This window comes from Protopterus annectens, chromosome 2.part0, assembly GCF_019279795.1.
Source record: "Protopterus annectens isolate FY-2018-M chromosome 2.part0, PAN1.0, whole genome shotgun sequence".
Taxonomy (NCBI): domain Eukaryota; kingdom Metazoa; phylum Chordata; order Ceratodontiformes; family Protopteridae; genus Protopterus; species Protopterus annectens.
Genome location: NC_056728.1, coordinates 1,104,457,464 through 1,104,479,816, shown reverse-complemented (window position 1 = coordinate 1,104,479,816; position 22,353 = coordinate 1,104,457,464). Strand labels below are relative to the sequence as shown.

Genomic DNA, 22,353 nt, shown 5'->3' with positions numbered 1-22,353 from the left:
CGGGAAATTTTTACTTTTCTGTTTCTTAATTACATTTTCAGTTCTTTGCTTTGCCTTTTGGCCTCCCTACTGCCCCATGGATATTCACCAAATGCATTACTCCTGTCATTGCCTTTTCCAGGATGATAGGAGTTCAGATCTTTCCCTATCTGTACAATCTGCTCATTCAGGTTTCCTCCCCTGATACCCTGCTTCAGGATTTCCAGTTTACTGTTTCCCTGTTGCTTAGTCTGGAGTTCACCACAAACTTTCAGAAATCAGCTCTGACTCCTTCTCAGGATTATGTTTTTCTTGGTTGCATGATCCAGATCATCCCATGCTGGCATCTATGCCTTCCCTCAAGGCCCTGTATCTTTTTGCCTTTTTCCAGTGTCTCCTTCCTCTGGCCTCAGTCATAGTCAGGGGCTTTCTTTGTGTTCTTGAGTTCATGGCTTCCACCATTCCCATGCTCCCTCTGGCAAGGCTCCATATGAGGAAAGTTTCAGTAGTACCTCAAGTCAGTGTGACTCCAGCAACACTACCTCCTTGGACTTCCCAGTCCCCTTTCTTCCCTGTCTCAAGCTGGATCTGCAGTGGTGGAATCCTCAATTTTCTCTCAACTCGGTGCTTCCTTTCCAGGCTCCAGGTCTGACTCAAGTGCATTTACAGATGCCTCAGACAGGGGGATGGGGAGGCTTCCTTCAGCTCTGTCAAGGTTCAAGGTCTCAGGCCTCTTCATCAGAGGTCAGACCAGATCAGTATAAAGGAGACAAGGGCTCTTCTTTTAGCTGTTAAGGCTTTTCATTCCCTTTTTCATCTAGGGCCCCTCAAAATGTTCACAGACAATACAACAGTGCTGTGGTATGTGAGCAAGCAAGGGGGTACATGGATCTACCTTCTTTGAAGACTAGCTCTTCAGTTCTGAGATCTAGCTGTCCAGTATCAAGTGACTCTTCAGGCTGTTTACATTCCCTCAGAGCACAATCTAGTGGCAGACTTTTTGAGCAGGTCCAGTGCACAAGCTCATGAATGGATACTTCACATAGTTGTGTTCATGGACATTGGCCATTGATGAGGTATTCCTCAGGCAGATCTTATTTTGCCTTCCCTCTGAAAAAACTTCCTCTATTCTGTTCCAGAGTCTCAAGTCCTCTGGCTTAATAAGTAAATGCCCTGTCTTTTCCTTGGAAAAGGATGTTTGTGTACACCATCCCTGCCATTCCTCTGTTACCACAAATCTTGCAGAAGATCAAGCAGGACTCTCCCAAAATCTTGCTTTTGACTCCCTTTTGGCCCTGACAGCATTGGTGCCCCTTCTTTCTCACTTGGCCAGGGACAGTCACCACAAGTTACCTCACTAGTTGACCATTCTTACACAAGACAAGGAGTCTCTTATCCATCCTCACTTGTCCTCTCTTCTACTGATGCTATGGGTGATAGAGTTTTGATCCCTTTTTGGTACCTGTTTTCTGAGAATATGCTTCAGGTCCTGCAGGAGGTCAGGAAGCCTACTAACAGGAAATCATATTTGTTCATATAGAAGAGATTTTCTGTTTGGTGCCACTCTCACCGTTAGTATCCTCATATGTGGAGGTTCCTCTGTTTCTCTTTTATTTGTGTGATCTGCTCCATGCTGGGTTGGCATATTCTTCAGTTAAAGCTCACCTGTCATCAGTTTCTGATTGCCTGCTCTTGGCTCCTCCTCTGGCCTCTAATTTTGAGGTCAAGCAATTTCTTAAAGGTGTCCATCAGGCTTTCTAGGAAGCCTATTCTGCCTGTTCTTGAAAAAGTGACTCAGGCTCCTTTTGAGACTGCTGCTTTAGCTTCCTTGCAACATTGTACTTGGAAGACTGTTCTTCTTTTGGCTCTCACTTAATGGGTGTCTGAACTTTATGATCTCATGGCTGTTCCTCCATTCTTAGTTTTCAACAAAGACAGGGTGTCTCTTTATACTACTCCTGCTTGTATGCCCAATTGGATAATGAGTTGCCCCTTAATCAGTCTGTTCATTTGCCTTCCTTTTTTCCTTCTCCACAATCTGCCAGGGAGAAGGTTCTTCACACCTTGGATTTGCACAGACAGCGCAGTTATGATTTGGATAAAACTAAAGTTATTCACAGTTCTGAGCAGCTTTTTGTTTCCTTTCATCCCTGGTGTTTGGGTTTAGCTGTTTATAAGCAGAGCATTTCTTCCTGGACTTGAAAATCCATTTGTTTTGGTTATTTTTTCATGCCAAATGCCTTTCCTCATCAGTAAAGGCTCATTCTACCAGAGCTGTTGCTTCCTCTGGTGCTTTTTTCAAGGGACAGGATACCAATTTTATCCTTGAGGCTGCTACTTGGTCTTCTGTCCTTAACTTCACTAAGCATTATAAATTTGATCTTATTTCCATGGCTAGAGCTGTCTTTGCTAGGGCTATCCTGCATGGATTTCTAGAAGGCTTTTCATTGCCTTCCTCCTGCCAGGTTTCCTCTTGAGCTTTTTTACTCTCCCTTAGGTGAAGAATAGTACAGCTGTGTAAAATCTTACCATACAGTAGATGTCCTTCTCTTCACTGTTGCAGTATTCACGCCATTCCTCCTGCCCCTCTGCTGTAACCACATTTCTTCTTGCCCTCCTAGTAGAGGGGCTCTTCCCCTAGTAGAGGGGCTCTTCCCCTTTTCTCCTTCTGGATGCACATGTTCTTCCTTGCCCCTAGGGACATTCCATTCCTCCTGGGACATTTTTAGTTCTGTGTGTGTGTGTCCATATGTCACCTTTATGCCTTATGCCTTTTGTGGGGAGTGTAAGTGTAACGTATAGTGTCTTTAAGTACTAAAGGCTTTGGTATACTGGCCGGCAGGAGATCCCTTCTGTTATGAATACTGCAACAGTGAATAGAAGGACAGCTACTGTTATGGTAAGATTTTACACAAAACCACCAGAAACATAGCTTGCTCAACCAGTTCCCTGTGTTAGTACCATGAGATAGCAACACATCCGCTCAGTTTTTCCATTGAAGAACAAAAAAAAAAAACAATTTACTGTAATATGCCAATCCTTACATTTTAGCAATTGGCTTATTACAATTGGAAACACACACATGCACACACACACACACACACACACACACACACACACACACACACACACACACACACACACACACACAGTCTTCTGATGAACAGCAAAAAAATAAAAAATAAAAAAATCTGTGACTTGCACTGACATGCCAACCAGCTGACCTAATGCATGACACCCCCCTCAGCCCACCCCAGGCATTCAAGTACCATATCTGTGCCCTGCACCTGCCCCTCCTCTCACACATTTTATTAAAAAAAATAATTTCTTCTTTGAAACTGTAGCAATCTGCTTGCTACAGATGTAGTTGCTATAGTTTATTCTCTGCCTGCATGGAGCTCTATGGCATTCATGTTTTAGTTAAAATAAATCTTTAATTTAAACTGTAGCAAACTGCTTTCTCTAAATAAAATAAGCAGTTGCTACAGTTTATACTCTCCCTGCACAGAGTGCTACAGCACTCAGGTTGTACTTAAAAAAATAAAAGGATTAATATTTTTTTCTTTTAAACTGTAGTAAACTGCTTACTATATTTTAGACCATACAGAGAGCTCTGCAGCACTTAAGTTTGACCACAAATGCAAAACTGGCTTTCAAAAGCTGATATTGCATTAAAAAAGATTTGTATCAGCTGATTGTGTCCCCAAACACTTTGTGCCTGGGACAACTGCCCCTCTCGCCCCACCCCAGCTATGCTTCTACTAACCCCCTGCTGTATTATGAGCAGTGTCATGCAAATCTGAGAACTTTATACAGGCAGAGAAACTGAACAGACCAGGCTACCCTCTGTTGTCACTAGAGTGTAGAGCTAAGCCTTCTTTATGTAAAATCACACAAGGATGATACCAAAGTGCAGAAGCTACAGAACAGTGAACAGTTTACCAGCAAACACTTCCTTGAACAAAATGGCTGCAGTGCATAAAACCAACTGTTATAATCAAAATATGTATGACACTTAACAGCGGTGCTGGTGCTGCGGTAGCATTGTCACCTCACAGTAAGACGCTGACCGGTTTGACTCTCAGCTAGAGCGTCTTCTGCGTGGAGACATGCGTGAATGGGTGTACCTTCGCTGAAGGTTGTGCATTAGGGCTGGCAACTCAGCATGTAAAAATCAACTGCCAATCATTAGCGGACCGGAGTTCCACTGTGGCAGCCCCTAACCGGGAAAAGCTGAAAGACACAACAACAACAACTACTTAATAACAGTAAGATGCAGAAATATGATAATCATTCAGCAATATAGCAGCAGTGCATATAGATAACTTGAGAAGAGTACAAAGAATTGATCTGTAGTTCTTGTCACTGCTAGGATGCTATTGGATAGAAGCAAAATAGTTCTCACTGACTTTATACAGGCAGAGAAACTAAGTAGACAGATAGCCACTGGTCAGCCGTAATAATCAACTTGAAGCCTTCCTGTGTGATTCCTAAAGTAAGAACAGACTAGGCTACCCTCTACTGCCACTAGAGTGCAGATCAGACCTAACCTTTTTTTAATGTAAAAGTCATGCAACGGTGAGCCCAAAGTACAGAAACTACAGATCAGGCAACAAACTAACCAACAAGCTCTTCATTAAACAAGGTAGCTACAGTGCAGTGTAGAAAACCAGCAGTTAAGATCACTGAAGTAGAGTGGCACTTTATAATAGCAAAGTGCAGAAATATAGCACATAATTCAGCAATACAGGAGCAGCTCACTTAGATAACTTAAGTGCAAAATATTAATCTGCAATACTTATTTATGCTGGGATGGCAAACACCTAATAAATAAATACAGCAAATGAGCATGTTGTGAAATAATAGCACATTTCCATTTTATGGATTTTTTTTCATTTGTTGTGTGATGTGATATTTCTTGGTAGAATCACCTTTTGAGATGAAAGGATAGTAGCGATGCTTACAAAGTAAATGGCATTTTGCAAACCTGGTGTAAAATTTTGAATTTCAGCAAATTTACTTGGAAACATATGCTGTAGTATACACTGATTCATAACTTTGGTAATTAATAATCTTTTGGCTCAGATTTTCATAATATTACCTTAGGGGGTCCACATTGATTTGGGATGGGAGGTCATGAGGCAGTAGATCCAGGAAGTGCCACATGGCTCTAGTCATCAAGTATTGTGCTCTTGCCAATCTATGAAATGGCCGTATCTGGCAAATTCCATCTAATGCTGTACTAGGAACCAAAGAATGAGGCACTGTCACCTTTCAGGACCACTTCATTATTAAAAACAGCGGTCAAGTGCTTTCATCTTCCTAACAAGACTTCTTCAGAACTGCTTTGCTCAACAAAAAACACAAATAGTGTCACATCACCATTCCATGTTTCACAATTTTCTGTTGTGTTTTTATTTTTTTACAGCTAGTCGAAGTTCCGTAACTTCGGACATGTGTTACGGCACTTCGACTACATGATATAGACCCCATGTTTCAACTTTAAATGTGATAGTTTTAAAAAAGAGAGGGCATCAGTGTCCCTTGCCGCAGGAACTTTTTTACTGCTGATATCTTTTTGCTGCTGCTATGTATCCTTGATTCACATTTGCACCAAAAATTAGTTTTAATGTGATCTTCATATCTGTAGAGATCTAACTGACAGCAAAGCCCGTGCTTGTTTGTTTACCTTCTGGGTCGACTGCTCCAAGACCCTTTGATCCACTTCCTGGGCCAAGTGTTCAATGAAAACAATAACAATCCATATTTTGCTTATTTTTGACAAAATATTATCTATCTTAAATATTCACTTGTTTGTACCAGTTCAGTCATCTGGAGAGAGAGAGAAGAGAGAAAGATTTTGAAATTGCTGACAGCTCATTACACATATGTAGATTAGGGTATTATTTTGTGATGTCTGAGAAGTTTGTTTAGTTGTGGAAAGTGGTCAGCAAGCCAGGTTTATTGTGGACTAACATGACTGGTTTATTTTTTTAACTACATGTGCTGAGATATATTTGCACTCATACAGAAGGACAGAGCTGTATGTGCTAAGAAATCCGAATTCCCCATAGTTTTTATTTTAAATCATAATAAGTACTATTTTACAATAAAAATTACTTTCCCTCCTTCAAAACATTTTATACAAACATAACTGAATGAAAAGTCAACCAAATCTTAGACATCATGTTCTTTATTACCATGCCTTCTCACTTCCCTCTGTTTCACATACTAAGAGGACATGAAGTGAGATCTATGGCCTGTGGCTATGTTGTGTAAGCCTTGACATCTGTTAGAGAAACCAATGTTTCCTGGATGGTCTCTGGTGATTTGTCGAGAGAATGACAGAGGCCAGACACTCCACGCTTCAGGGATGAATTCTGTTGCAGTTACTGACAAGGAGGACATTCCTGAGCTCTTTGTTTGTTGTACTTTACAGATTTTACCAGAACATTTAATACTATCAAATATCCTTACCTTTTCCCCATTTTCAATATTACTGGGTTTGGACTCAGTATGTTAGATTGGTTGTAATCTGCATGTGTAGCCTCAAACTGTAGTAGTGCAGTTAACTGCACTTTGAAAGTGCATTTCCTTAAAATATGAGAGTTTGAGCAAAAAAAAAAAAAAAAAAAAAAAAAAAACAATCAGTTGGGGAATCTCCCTCTCCTAACTAGTTGTAATAATTGTAAGGTGGGGTATAGCACTTTGCATTGTGGATTTGAACCCCTCACCAAAAAATGTTTTGTTTGTTGATCTTTATTTCAAATACCATTTCATTCATCCACTTTTGTACAAAATGACAGTCGATAAAAAGACTATTGGTTAGCTCCTCTAGCCTAAGTCTGCCTTATATGACTGCATTCTTCATACTTTTACAAGCATTGTAGTATCAGAGGATTGTACAATTCCACTTATCTTTTTCACTTATGTTTCTTGGCTATCAAGTCACTATGTACTTAGATTCGTAACTGTGCCAATACCCCCATAGTTCAGTAACAACAGCCAAACCAGTGTGCTTCCTCAGTATGCTGATATTTGCATTTTTTTGACTCCTAGATACTGAGCCTAGCTTCCCCTTTAATGAAGATTTTTCAGTTTCTGTGATCTTTGTGTTAACGTTCAAAAAGCCGTAGCTTATCACTGTTAAAGGAACTTGTCAGAGGTCTCTTCATTGCCTGAGAATTACAGTTTCTAGCCTTTCTAATGAAACTTACATGCCTAATTATAATACCACCGCAGACAAAATAATAACAATGATAGTATTTTAGTCCAGGCTATCTCTGACTTTTCTCAAAGACAGAAGTGAGTTTCTCCATTTTGTATCGCACCTCTTTCTTGCTTTAGTGATCCCAGACCATAAAATAGAGCGGAGCCAGATCGCCCTCAATTCCCCTTACACCAGCATGGGCATACCAAGCCCTTACTTCTCATTCTCCCGCTTCCCCCCAGGCTGTTCCTTCTATATCTAGATCTGCTAGTCAGGCCCAAGTCGCTGAGGCTGCATTCCTGAGTCTATCCCTCTGCACCTTGGAACAAGCCTTGCTGTAGGATTTCAATAGCAAACATATTGATCTGTGACCATATCTTTCAAAGAATTTTCTATTTTCTGCCGATCCATTTCTTGCTCTCTCAAAAGGCTGCAGCAAACTGTGCTAGGTTTAAATTGTACGGCAAGCATGCAGGAATGAAAATAGTTATCTTTTTTCTGTCCAGGCTGAATGGCAGGTTTGGATTGGTTTATTATATTCACTGTCAAGTGTCTTTTTTTCTGCTCTATATACTGTTATTCTTGAAATGATCCCTGCTTTTTTCTGGCTAGATATACAAGTCAGACTGGCCCTTGCCTTCTCCATTCTTCCTGTCAGTTCCATAGGAAAGCTATCTAGTCACTGCCACCTTACTGGTCATCATAGTAAAAACAGTTGTAATGCACATTAGCTATGGCTAATCTCTGGAATAATCTGGCTCAGTGTCATGGCAGATATGTTTCTTTATCCCCATCTAAAAGCCTTGCCTTACTCATAGCCAAAGAGACTTGGAAGGTATAAACTTTATTAAAAACATAGACATCCAGTGCAATGGAAAACAGTAACTTAGTATTGTATTAACAGCTGAAAAGGAAAGTAAAACAGTGACACTTGTCTGGTTGTCACTGCCAGTGGCCCAGCAACAAAGATTCTCTGGACAATTAAGTACTGGATCTCCTAAAAGAGCAGTTATTAATCCTTTCAACTAGGAAACCACCATGTTGGTACATTTTTCACATATCCATTGCAGGAGAAACCAGTAAGTTGGTATTGTTTTAGAAACTGAACAGGCAAGGAAACATTAACACCACAGTAGTAAGGTCCATTGCTGCCATGGAAGCATATACACTTGAAGCTAGGACTTCACCAGCCACATTTATCTCCAACTTAGGTGGTTTATTTAGGTATGACTGCTACCTTTTACCCAGTAGAAGACATTATGGCAGTGAACTCCATCCCTGGTGAAATTAAGAATTAGGTCTTTCCACTAGTATGACTGCTAGCATTGTTAAGTCCCTTTCAGCTGATTCTGCCACATGTTATGGCACTACCCAGCAGCCCAACATACGTGTGAAAGCCATGCAGTTAGACATAGATTAGAGCCTTCTGAAGTGTCCCATGAAGGCCTGTAGTTCATCAGTGCCAGAATGGGCATTTTTACCAATTTTTGCCAAGCCGATACTGCAAACCTTCTAGTTTCATCACCATCAGTCAGGACCAGCTCTCTAATCTGATGCATATGGAAACAAAATTGCATACCTTGATGCTTGTTTAGATGTTAGTAGTAATAAACAACAGACAATTTTTATACATTTTATGTAAGCAGATGCACCTAACCTCCATGAGCTGCTTATTAAAGAAAGCATTGATATGTTGCTTAACTTAGTTTTTGATCTCTGTTATTCTTGGTCATGATGTTTTAGTTCATTTTTTTTTGAGGTCTGTTTTAATTGTAACCAAACAATTTGGGTTTAAGTGTAGCATATACTGTTTTTGCTAACAATATTCTGTTATTGTAAATGATCTTTCCACTAAACTCAGTTATGTTTTGATGTTTGCTATTATGGTCTCTTAAAACTTTAATAAAATAGTTTAAGAAAAAAACAGCAGACCTCTGCTATAATCAATAGCTAATAGCATTTATAGCTAGCATCTTCACTGCTAAGTAAAACTTGTGTAGTCTTAATGTTTTTGATTTGTCACAGTCTTTAATAGTAGTGCTGAAATGGAATTTAGACAACAGCAGTCAAATAGTAAAAAAAAGGTCTTTTTCTGGTGTATGTCACAGCTTAACTGTAACAGTCCCATTATCTTGATGGTGATGTCTAAAGCATACCTTTTTCCATTTGTAAATGAGAATGTATTTGAGTCGCAAAACAATATGTTATAGTGCATAGTTTTTCTCAGGAAAAGATACATATTCACAGGTCAGTCCAGATCAGTGATATACATAAACTGCAATGAATCTTGGTGCAGTATCTAAGATGCTGTCTTAGCACTCCTACAACTGTGCATCAGGCAAGAGTTTATTAACATTTTCCACAAGTAGTTCTCACTGGTTGCACACACTTTTAGACTTCTAGGTTGTTACATTTCCTTTGTGACTGACTTTCAGTACACTGAGATTCACCTTTCTGTGTTAGAATTCCAGCCCAACTACCAAATTCCATTCTCAAAAATCTACATTATTGGTCCAGTACTCCACAGATGCTTCCCATCTGTGTTCTCTTCATTTTGTTCCATCCAGAATAGTTTTTAAATGTTCCAAACATATCACAGAATATCTTATAACCATACAAGATTCTTCGCATGTTTTGTTTTCATCTCTAAAGGAGTTGCAGGATCTATGTAGAAACAATGGCTGCATGCATTGTCCATCTTGTTTAATAAAGATAAATCCTTACAAGCTTTTGTAACTGCAGCTTAGTAGTATCACTGAACTTCAGACATACCTACTGCACATCTATGCCTGCTTTCTCTTTCTTTACATTCAAAACCTTAGATGAAGTCATGCTCATGCCTGCCATCATGAAAGAGCATGGGACCTTCCAATGTATCCTTGCTAAACTTTTGCTAGTTTTTATAAGGCCAAGTTCTTCCTTGAAAATGGACATAGGCCCAGCAAGGTGTGTGTGTGTGTGTGTGTGTGTGTGTGTGTGTGTGTGTGTGTGTGTGTGTGTGTGTGTGTGTGTGTGTGTGTGTGTGTATTTATGAGGCTTTGGGTACTTACGTATTATCGCAACCAGATTTTTGCGGTCGCGAAATTCAGATACTTCAAGTGAAACGAATGCATGCACGACTCAGAATTGAACTTCCAAGTTTTTTCTGCTGTCACATTACAGTGATCAAGTTTCAGGAGCACACTAAGCTGTATACATACACAGCTAGTTTGTACAGCAATTATACACTGGAATCCTATACGATGTAGCACTGATGCGATTACCTGTTCTCACAAGCAGTTTCCAAGCTGCTATCATTCTTCCCAGTTGAAAAGAAACAAACGCCGTTATTTACTGACATTAACACTCAATGATGAGTCGGACACCACACAAATACAACTTGCATGGAATAATTTAAAACTATGAGGCAGAAATCTGGACACTGGAGAGGTATCAGTGTTCCCAAGTGCATTCAAGGTACAGACATGTTTAAGAAATATATAAAAGGCCAGTAAACATGGAATCCACAAAACAGTAGCTCATTGTAAAGTCATTCATCCCTTCTGCTCTGAGTTTTCCTAATACTAAATCATATTTGTGAATTCTGACCCACACAACACAGGGACATAATTTAAAGCTTCATCTTTTACCCTTTTTAAAAACTGGAGAAATCGGTACTTAACAGATTCAGTTTGTCAGTACTATAGCACCCATTACAATTCACCTATGTGGTTCTAATGCACGCAAATCTGGAATTGGTTTCTCTTGCTGAAAGTAATCCAAACTTTTTTTCATTGGCACTAAGGACTTTGATCAGCACCTCGCAGTGTTGCATGGCCTCATTTCACTTGAACTAGGCAAATTTCACAACTGCAAAAATCTGGTTGCGATAATACATAAGTACCAGGATTTGTATAAAACCCAAGTTGTGACACATATTTCACAGGATCGTATTTTGCATACAAAATGGCTTGTTTAAAAAAGAAGAAAAATACACAACTCTTTCTTTCTTTAATTCACATTCTAATTGTTTGCTAAAAATGTATGTTCTAATAAATTGCTATATCTAAAAATAAAGACAGTTAAAATCCTCCAATTTCTTGTTTTCTTTGTCAGATTTGGGTATTGTAGCTGTTTTGTTGTGTTGAAAATGGATGATGTTTTGCTATTAAAATAATGTAGTGAAAAATCAGCTTAGACGTATTATATCATATCCACATTTTTGTTTTGCAGTTTTAGGTGTTGCTGTTTTAATGTAGTTTATTGCTATAATTCCTGACATAAATCCCCAAATGTATTTGGCTTGTGACCTGCACAATACATTGAAAATCCTGTCAAAATTAAAGGCAAGTGGAAAATGTTTATGCACTGATTAAGCTGTATGTAAAAAGATCTCTGCACTATTATACTTAGAACCTTCCACTGTATTCAGAACTAGTAAATTCAATAAAGCAAACAGCTGTAATAACTGTACTGTTGTGATGAACCACTACAATTACGTCCACTTCTAATAAACTAGTGTTATTATCTCTTCTTTTTTCAGTCAGCATTTCAGAGATGTATTATCGTACAAGGTAAGCTTATTGCAAATTCTCTGACTTCCTTTAATCTATTAAAGTTTCCCTTTATTGTGGACTTAATAAAAGCCGAAAAAGACTAAACCACTATACATATCTGGCTCAGATATCCGTGTAGTTAGCTGGTCCTTAATAAGATAGATCTAATCATGTTTACGACTGTTTGTTAACTAGAGTAGTCTTTCATCTTTTTTCTATTAGGAAAAAAGTAAACACAAAAAGCTAAGCTGTTTTTTTTTCCTAAAGTAGAATTATGTCACATAGCGGAAAGATGAAAATGCACGTAAGTAGTAAGCTTTGATAGCCTAATTTCTGTACATTATAAGACTTGCAGAATCTCATCATTTTTTGCTCATCATGATGTAGTATTAAAATACACATTGTGTGACTTGAAGCATCCTTGCCTAGGTTGCATTTTAGTTTGAAAAATGTTGACCACCCTCCAAATTATCATAGTTTTTATAGTTTTATGGTCTAAACTGTAACCTGTTAAATGGCTGTTGGTTAGTATTCTGTTGGTAAAACAGTTCACCCGAATGTAAGTTTTCTGGATACCTTCTTCAGAAACAAATGTTATCGATAAATTGTAAGTACTTAATGAGACAGAATTGCATCCCATTTTGCAAAGTCTTCCCAAGCAGACAAAAGTGATCTACTGGAACTGGATTATTTTTTAAATCATTCACCAAGATGGCATGCTTTTCAGTTACGGGCCAGTGTACCTGTGCCTTATTTAGGGAAGGGTAATCACATGAGCAACAAAATGTGTGAAATAGCTATGCCCGTACAAGCCTATAGTATGCATACTTTGTCAGAGATAACATATTTCTATCTGCATCATGAAGGTTAAGAAGGGCTTTAGGGAAGTACGGAAGGAGAAATCACAGGAGCATTCTTCAGCTCTATTACTATTTAATAAATATGGAAAGGAAAAAAAATGGAAAAAAGGTAGTGTGAAGGGGTAGCAGACATTCAGCTGCAGCAGGCAATCAGTTTGGAACACTGAAATCGGAAAAAAAAGTTTATTGTTCATGCAAAATGGTTCTATTTTAACAAAGAAATGTCTTGTACTGGTTGCATCTTTTGACTTTAAAAAAAGCAAGTAACAAGAAGAAAACCAGCCCAGCAGTAAAAACCAAGAAACAAAGTAAATTCTGCCAGTCAGTCAAACAGCCCATGTTCATATACAACAGTCTGAGGAGTAATTAATTTAAATATTTAAAGAAAATAAATACATTTTTGAGCACTTTCGTCCTTTGTCTGAAGAAGTCCTCACTTGGAAGTACAAAAGCGCTCAAAAATGTATTTATTTTTATTAAATATTTGAATTAATTACTCCTTGGACTCTTGTGTTTGAACAGGCTGCTTTACTAGCAGAATTTACTTTGTTTATTCATTTTAAACAAGCGGGAGAGCAAATCATGTAATTCCTTCTAGTAAATAAAATGTAATGAAAAAAATAAAGGAAATGGATGAACTGAATGACCATTAACCACCTTATTTACCTTGCCATCACACTGACCGTACAACCCAATTCTTCACATTGCATCTGCAAAGGTGAGTAGACTACTTTCTAAATCCTAGTTTACCTAGCTAGGTTGAAGAACAATTTTCTGATTAGATTTCCAGAGCCTTTCTTCCAAAACCTTATAACAATAATAATAATAATTGGTTTAATCAGTGTCATTATGTGTGTGGGGGCAGTAGCATGTCTTCTTTATCTCTTTGTTATGCACTTCTTGACTATAATTAACAACAGCCCAAAAGCCTGAGCCTTCTGTTTCAACCAGTGAGCGAAGTCTCCAGGGAATCATTCAGTGTGCCGTCACAGTTTTTAGAGTGTTTACTGGAAACCCCAGAAGAATGGTACTGAAACAGGCATGGGGTCTGTATATGTTTTACATGACTCCCAAGTGGGCTGTTTCCAAGAAGAAGCAACAGAAGACACTTTTATACCTGATGGAGCCATAGCTGAAGAGGGCTCATCAATGAGCTCTACAACAGTCTCCCACAGAGGAAAGGCATGTTTACAACATACACCTCATTCACTCAGCTACAAGTCATAGATCTGGGAAACTTAGCATCCATGTACAACACACAACTCATTCACCCAGCTACAAGTCATAGATCTGGGAAACTTAGCATCCATGTACAACACACAACTCATTCACCCAGCTACAAGTCATAGATCTGGGAAACAAACCTCTTAGAATCCATGTACAAGACACAACTCATTCACCCAGCTGCAAGTCCTAGATCTGGGAAACCAATCCTTAGCATCTATGTACAATATACAACTCATTCACCCAGCTACAAGTCATAGATCTGGGAAACCAATCTCAGTATCCATGTAGAACATACAACTCATTCACCCAGCTACAAGTCATAGATCTGGGAAACCAAGCTCTTAGAATCCATGTACAAGACACAACTCATTCACCCAGCTACAAGTCCTAGATCTGGGAAACCAATCTCTTAGCATCCATGTACAATATACAACTCATTCACCCTGCTACAAGTCATAGATCTGGGAAACCAATCTCTTAGCATCCATGTACAATATACAACTCATTCACCCAGCTACAAGTCATAGATCTGGGAAACCAATCTCAGTATCCATGTAGAACATACAACTCATTCACCCAGCTACAAGTCATAGATCTGGGAAACCAAGCTCTTAGAATCCATGTACAAGACACAACTCATTCACCCAGCTACAAGTCATAGGTCTGGGAAACCAATCTCAGTATCCATGTAGAACATACAACTCATTCACCCAGCTACAAGTCATAGATCTGGGAAACCAAACTCTTAGAATCCATGTACAAGATACAACTCATTCACCCTGCTGAAAGTCTTAGATTTGGCAAACCAGTCTCTTAGCATCCATCTACAATGTACAACTGATTCACCCAGCTCCAAGTCATGAATCTGAGAAACCAATCTCATAGCATCCATGTACAACATACACCCAGATACAAATCATAAATCTGGGAATCCAATCGTCTTAGCATCCATGTACAACATACAAGTCATTCATCCAGCTACAAGTCATAGATCTGGGAAACCAATCTCATAGCATCCATGTACAACATACACCTCATTCACCAGCTACAAATCATAGATCTGGGAAACCAATCGTCTTAGCATCCATGTACAACATATAACTCATTCACCCAGCTACAAATCATAGATCTGGGAAACCAATCTCTTAGCATCCATGTACAACATACAACTCATTCACCCAGCTACAAGTCATAGGTTTGGGAAACCAATCGTCTTAGCATCCATGTACAACATACAACTCATTCACCTTGCTAAAAGTCTTAGATCTGGCAAACCAGTCTCTTAGCATACTTGGTCAACATACAACTCATTCACCCAGCTAAAAGTGACAGATCTGGGAAACCAATCTCTTAACATACCTGTAACCTTCTCAGACCTGAATGACTAGTAAAGTAAGAGTAGTTAAGTCCTGATTCCTCTTGCAGAAAGGGAACCAGTACAATGCCCTGACTTGAATTTCGATAACCTGAACATTCCTTAAGTTAATAAATGACTGCTCACTTGATCTTAGGAAAAAGGCCAGGAAGCTTTGGGAGAGCAGCAGCCAAAGCACTTCGTGTCGTCTTAGCAACTAGCAGCAGGTTCATTTGGTGCTTTAATCAAATTACATTTTAGTGGGAACAGAAGTTGTCATTATATCTCGATTCTTTATTTAAAAAGTATAAAACTCAGTACATAGAAATGTTTTTGGTGAGACTATATTTTTTCATAATATGCTTTACAACCTTGGGTAAAGCAACTGGTGAGCTGAATAAAAGTTGTATTTTCAGTTACTTCATCATTTAGCATCATCAAAATACCACAATACTTACATACAAATACACTTGTGTGTGTATACACTTGTGTGTGTGTGTGTGTGTGTGTGTGTGTGTGTGTGTGTGTGTGTGTGTGTGTGTGTGTGTGTACATATAGACACATTTGTTCATTTTTACATACATACATAGACATAGCTGGCTCGTTTGGCACCCGTCAACAGTAGGCTATGGATAAAAAGACAAAAAATAAAGATAAAGATCCCTTGTATGATCTGGTTCTCCTTTATTCCTTCTCTTAGGGGGACTGCCAGATCCTAAAGCCTTACAACCTCACACTCTGCATGAGAGCAAAAAGAACAGAAAAGATGACTTTTTCAGTTTGGCACTCATCCATCTTTCTACTGTCTCTTCATCACATTTATGTGAGGAGTGAATTTTGAAACAAAATAACTAACTAAAAAAGAAGGAACTACCAGGCACACACCTTATACCAGGGGCGGCTGTCCCCTTTCCGTACCCTAGCTACACTTCTCCAAACGTATATACACTGTGCACTGAGGTAGCATACATAATGTGGGATGAGCTCACAGACATTCCTTTAGGAAGGCTACTAACTCTAAAATCTACATTATGTCAGACAGGGCTGAGGAGCTGTGTGTAGATAAGCAGGGAATATGTATCTTTACTGGCATAACTGTGAGAAAAAAGGAAAAGTGGTTTAGTTAAGGAAATTTAAATGGTGAGCACTGTAAGAAATGAGTGTGTCACCTTGTACCCAGGCAGGGAGGAGTAGATTGGACTGAACAGTGTTGATTAACAGTATGACTAACATTAAGGTAGGCATGTTTAGAAAAAAAAACACTTGAAAGCTCCATTATAACTAGTTTTAACATAGCTAAAAATGAGAATAAGCACCTCTCCTTGTGGTTTGAAAGTACATTGGAATTCCCCTGCTGTGACTGTGTGTTATGTGTTTTTTTTTTATCAGATTATTGTCATTCTCAAATTCTCATTCACCCATAGTTTTTTTTCAAACAGCAAATAAATGACTTATTATCTTCCAGAAGGACTTGTGTCTGCATTTTAACTGCTTTGTTTGGGTGGAGTGTGAAATATTGTCGGCTTGTAAAACCAAAACTATTTATTTGCCAAGCTGTTCCTCTAGTCTGGTTTGCAGGTATTGGACCACACGCGCGCACACACACACACACACACACACACACACACACACACACACACACACACACACACACACCATACTGAGGTGCATCAGTGGCACAACAGGTAATATTCTCACTTTTGGAAAGCCATAAAGCTGTGGGTTCGTTTCCTATTCCAGGTGATGGGATTGCTGACATGGCATGGTGTGGATGAGATGTTAAACTGAAGTCTCATCTACTTGAGTTGGTGGATGTAAACGATCCCACAGCACTTATCAAAGATTTGGAGAAATTCTCCATTGCCTGGCTAAAATTCTTCTAGTAATATAAATACCACTTTGGGTCTTCTCTAAATAGAGTCTGCTTAACTACTGGGACTAACCCAGTCAACAAGAAATAAATAAATACATGCATTTCATTTATTTCAGCACTAACATTCAGCCTGCCAGATGAGCATGTGTCTCTGTTATTTCCATTAGGGTAGCCAGACAGTAGAATGGATCTCCAGCAAGAGAGCAGAATGGTAATAAAATGTGAATCCTCCTGTCCTAGCTAATCTTTAGACAGCTGTTTGTCTACAAATATAAGACACAGTAGTTGTGACAAACAGAAGTAAGCCATTTGTTTCTCAATTTGCAAAACTAGTTGCTTCAGCTTTAGATTAATGCCTTTGGTCTCATGTCAGCCCCTTTTTATTAAGATCCATTCAGCTCTGACAGCATTACCCTTAAAATTTAATATGTGCAGGACATATCTCATTTATAAGAGGTGCCTATGACAGATTTTTATCCCTTGATTAGTTATTCCCTGTTAACGTTTAGATCCCCTTATATTGAAAAGACACTATTGATTTGCATGGTGGCATCACACATGTATCTGCAAATAACCCATCTCTTGTAAGTCCCAAAAACAGTACTCATTCAAATGCCAGTGTGAAAACTCCCTGCCACTTCTAAAATTATATACGTACACACACACACACACACACACACACACACATATATATATATATATATATATATATATAGAGAGAGAGAGAGAGAGCTGTATGCACACGGATTCACTTTATAATCTTAAAATACTGAAATGTCGAATTTCAGTATCTCAAGACTATAAAGCCAAAAAACAAAACACCGAAACCCGAAAACCGCGAAATTCAAAACAGTGAATGTAAATACACCATACACGATACAACACATACACCGTCCTCCCCACATTACAACAATCAAACAAAACACACACAAACACAACAATACAAATAAATAAACCTACCCTACATGTAAGCAGAGGGCAAACCCCCCTGTGCCCCCCCACACTCCTGCTACTTATATATACTAACTCCGAGGTTGCACCAAACAGAAAAAGACAGCAAACTCACCACTACACACTCTGCAGTCCCCTTGCACACACACATCACAAATGTACAAACACCACCACTTCCAACACTTACACACTCCTTCTCTTACCTGCCTACCCTAACCCACACCTAAAACTTCCGAACACACTCACATATACTCAAATCCTTACCCAAAACCCATAAAAAAATCCACTTACCCTAATCTCCAACCATATCCACATACCAAATGTTAATCAGGCACACAGTATATCCCACATCATGTAGCGCACCACCAAAACTGCAAATTTGACATTTCTGGATTCACGGTTATGGAGTTTCGCTATTTCAGAAGTTCAGCTTTATAGTCTCGAAATACTGAAATTCCATATTTCAGTATTTCAAGATTATAAAGTGAATCCATAAACACACACACATACACACTGCTGATACTATTTGTGTTAGGTGTACTGTTGCACCAGATATCTTACTTTTTGATCTTCCATCGGGTTTATTCAGTTGGTTAAGCAAACATATACAAATGTTATGTAATATCCTGATAGAAGACTGTCAGTCTTTAACCTCCAAAACTGGCATTTTCGTCAGTAGTTAACTTGCCATCAACATGAAAATTTAGTTTGTTCCATCTTCTCCCTCTGAATAATTTCCTTTTATCCTATTTTGTCACCCCAAATAAAGTTCAGAGGATGCATCATTTTTATCGTTGAGCCTGACTGAAGAACTATTCCCAGTGCTGCCAGTAAATTAAAATAACTAATCCTTACAGTGTGTAACACTTTAGATGATGCTGAGGCTCAGATCTTATTACCTTTCATTAATAGCTGTGCTGCAAGTTTAGTCTGACCACCATCAGGAGGTGGAAAGAAGCAGTTTGTGTTTTAATAGAGCAACAATTAGTGCCAGGTGATTAAATGGCACAGTTGTCAAGCCTCACACCTTCTTCAAAATCTTTGTGCAAAAAAGCACTTTTAAGATCTACATTAAAATTAAACCATCCTTTGAGACAAAATTATTGATATGATGAGTTTAATATTTTATTATGTTTTTATTCTACTATTAAAACTACAAATTTTCTGTAGCTTTTATCTCCAGGTCTCTTATGAGTAGGGACATCTGCCCAGTTGGACTTTCCTGGTAAACAAATGCAAATAAGTAATAAATAAATACACAAGTCTAAGACTGTTGTTTCAAGTCCAAAAAAGTTTCTGTATGTAGTGCAGCTTCATCATTATCAGGGCTCTGCACTAAAGATAAACCATAAATAAAAGATGGTCGCTCCTGTATAACCTCAGATTGCAAGAATTCTGGTCCCAGTTTGACCCTAGGCTCCCATGCTCTGTCCCTGTATACTCCTCCTCTGCAAAATCATTAGTTTCATTCTAATGGCTCCTTCACTGCAGTCCCAGTCATATTTAGTATAATGTGATTTAAATAACCTAAGCCACACTGTTACACAGCAGCCAACAGTTGTGGTTCCAAATATAGGCTGGCCATTGTATGCTGTGCCAAAATATGTTGGATTTATAAGCTGGTTCATCCCAAAAGCCTATGAGTTCTGTTTTTTTTTTTTATTCAGGCACTTTGAATCTTGATCCTTGCTGTCACTTGTAAAGTCATCACTTCACATGCCTAAGAATCATAATAATTGCCCCCATGGTTGTTGGATAACAAGACCAAACATGCACCAGTGTTACCTATTAATAACTGCCACAAGTGCCAAAGTTTCAACCCAGCTACTCATTGCTAAAAATGGTAAAAGTTGTTTGTCTGCTTCAAATAGATAACGACAGTTGAAAGTTCTTCTTTTGAAGACTGCAGGGAGGAGTCTTTGTGCTGGTTCAGTCTTATGTCAGAGCCTAGCCACAAGGATAGACGTTCAGAGACCTGGTTTATGTCTAAACCCCTCAAGGTACATTTGGTGTTCATAAAGTTCTCAAAATACTTTGGATGGTGATTTCACCCTCAGCTAGTGAGACTGCAAGCCCAAACTGGTCATCAGGCTCTTCTGAAGATCTTAGAGATGGGGATATCCCCCACAGTTTTTGGCCAAGGCATTGTCCTGTTTATGGAAGGTTGGCTGGAGTCCTTAGTTTACCAACTTGGTCACACCGCTTAAATGATGTCAGAGACTGGGGTATTCAGGACTGGGAGTTTTTTTGTCTTGGTCCCGGTATTAGGACCATACTGGCCAGCAGGGCCTAATTAAGTAGGTTCACTTTGTCATCCCTCACCGGAGATCTCTCATTCTTTAGAAATTGAACATTAGTCAGCTGCTTATGTGATGGGTGCTTGAAACATGTATGCATGGGTTCATAGGTTCATAATTTGATACTAGGCTATCAGCCCTAGGGCCTATACAAGCCTAGCCATAACAATTCCTGGCTATTTCTTCCCACACTATTTACTTCCCTGGACCCCTGTCTAGCAGGGCGACAGACGTGATCCCTGGGGTGAATTTCGTTTCTCCCATCCAATCCTCAAGGTTCCTTTTGAAGAGGGCCAAAGAGGCACTCTGCTTGACATGTATGGGCAATCTATTCCAGAGTCTGGGGAGTCTCTGGGTCAGGAAGCTATCCATCCAGCATGTTTTGTTTATTGTGATGACAAGATTTAGATCCCTGGAGCATGTGTCTCTGAGGGATTGGGATTTCTTTAAGTGTAGCATGTCCAACAGCTCTGGGTTTGACATGGCCTTGTATGTGAAGCAGAGATCGCCTCTGAGTAGACGATATGCGACAGAGTATAGCTGGATTTTTTTAAGGCGGTCAGCGTAGGGCATCTGCTTTAGGCCTGTGATTCTTTTAGTGAGGTATTTCTGCGGCCTTTCCAGTTGTTGCAGATGTCTTGAGAGGTACATACCAAACGGGGCATTGTATTCTATAATGGGTCTAATGAGGGATGAGTACAGTGGGACAATGACCTCCTTTTTTCTGGATGAAAAGCCCTTAGTGATGAGGTGTGCCATATAGAAGGATTTCCTGACTGCTGTGGCGATGTGGTTATCGAAGGTGAGACCACTGTCCACCTGTGTCCCTAAGTCTCTTATCACACTTTCGGTGCTTAGTATACTGCCACCTATATGGTAATTCACAAATACATGTTTTTTTCCCAAAGGGGATAACTATACATTTCTTGGCATTGAGCTTGAGCCCATGGCTCTGGCACCAAGCATCTGTTTCTCTAAGGCCCTTCTGTAGAGTATCCACATCATTTGGGGATTCAATAATGGCTCCCAGTTTGTAGTCATCTGCGAACTTTGCTAGCCAGAGTCCCTTAGTGTTGGCCAGTACTTCAGAGAAGTAGATGCCAAACAAGATCGGTCCCAGGACTGAACCCTGAGGTACTCCACTTGTCACTTGTCTGGAGCTGGATTTGGAGTTGGCTACTTTTACAGTGTGGGTTCCATCAGTAAGCCATTTAGAAACCCATTGGGTGACATAGGGATTAATGCCCAGTTTAGTAAGTTTATCTATGATTCCAAAGTGGGGGATGGTGTCAAAGGCCTTGGCAAGGTGTAGATAGGCTGTATGGACCACCTTACCCTTGTCCATAGCTCGGGAGACTGATTAGAAGAAGTCAATCAGGTTCAGGAGACAAGATCGGCCCTTCATGAACCCAAACTGGGTGGGGTCCAGTGTTTGAAGGCTGCCAATGTTTCTGTTTATAAGTTCCATGATAATACGCTCCATGGCCTTGCAGATAAGGCTTGTCAGACTGATGGGATGGTAGTTTCCAGGATCCAAGGTGGATCCCCCCTTGTGGGGTGGGATAACTGTAGCTCTGCACCACTCAGTGGGCATGAAACCTGAGGCGAGGCTATGATTAAACATGACACTTAGGTGAGGTGCCAGTTCATATTGTAGTTCATGTAGTACACAGCTCGGGATGTCATCTGGTTCCATGGATGCTGTATTCTTAGCTTTGGAGAGTGCGTTTTTTACCTGTGTGGCCGTTATTACCAGAATTTGGCAATCTTCCGGTATTGAGATGGGCCATCACTAGGCACTTAAGTTTGAAACCAGTGCCAGTCTTAGCTCTGGCTTCTGACACTGCTGTAGTGTCATTAGCCAGTGTGGAATCCAGTACCAGTGCCTAATCCATGGCACCCAGCCATAGCCTACCATGTGCAAACATTTGCATAAGTTGGCACCTGCAGGTATCAGATGTCTTGATTCTTTCACACCACCGTGATCTTTTGAAAAAGTGGATGATTTTAAAGACATTGTTATTGAGATGGGCATGGATTACTTGTCCTTTGTAGATACCCTCGGCC

General features: G+C 39.5%; 1 protein-coding gene across 1 annotated transcript in view; it reads left to right on the top strand.

Annotated features, from left to right (window-relative positions):
- Positions 1–22,353, top strand: part of GSTCD (glutathione S-transferase C-terminal domain containing) — a 1,728,465-nt gene that overhangs the window by 1,560,491 nt on the left and 145,621 nt on the right. The window contains exon 10 of the mRNA XM_044061304.1: positions 11,712–11,742. Within this exon, the coding sequence (XP_043917239.1) occupies positions 11,712–11,742 (31 nt within the window). The remainder of the gene's footprint in view (positions 1–11,711; positions 11,743–22,353) is intronic.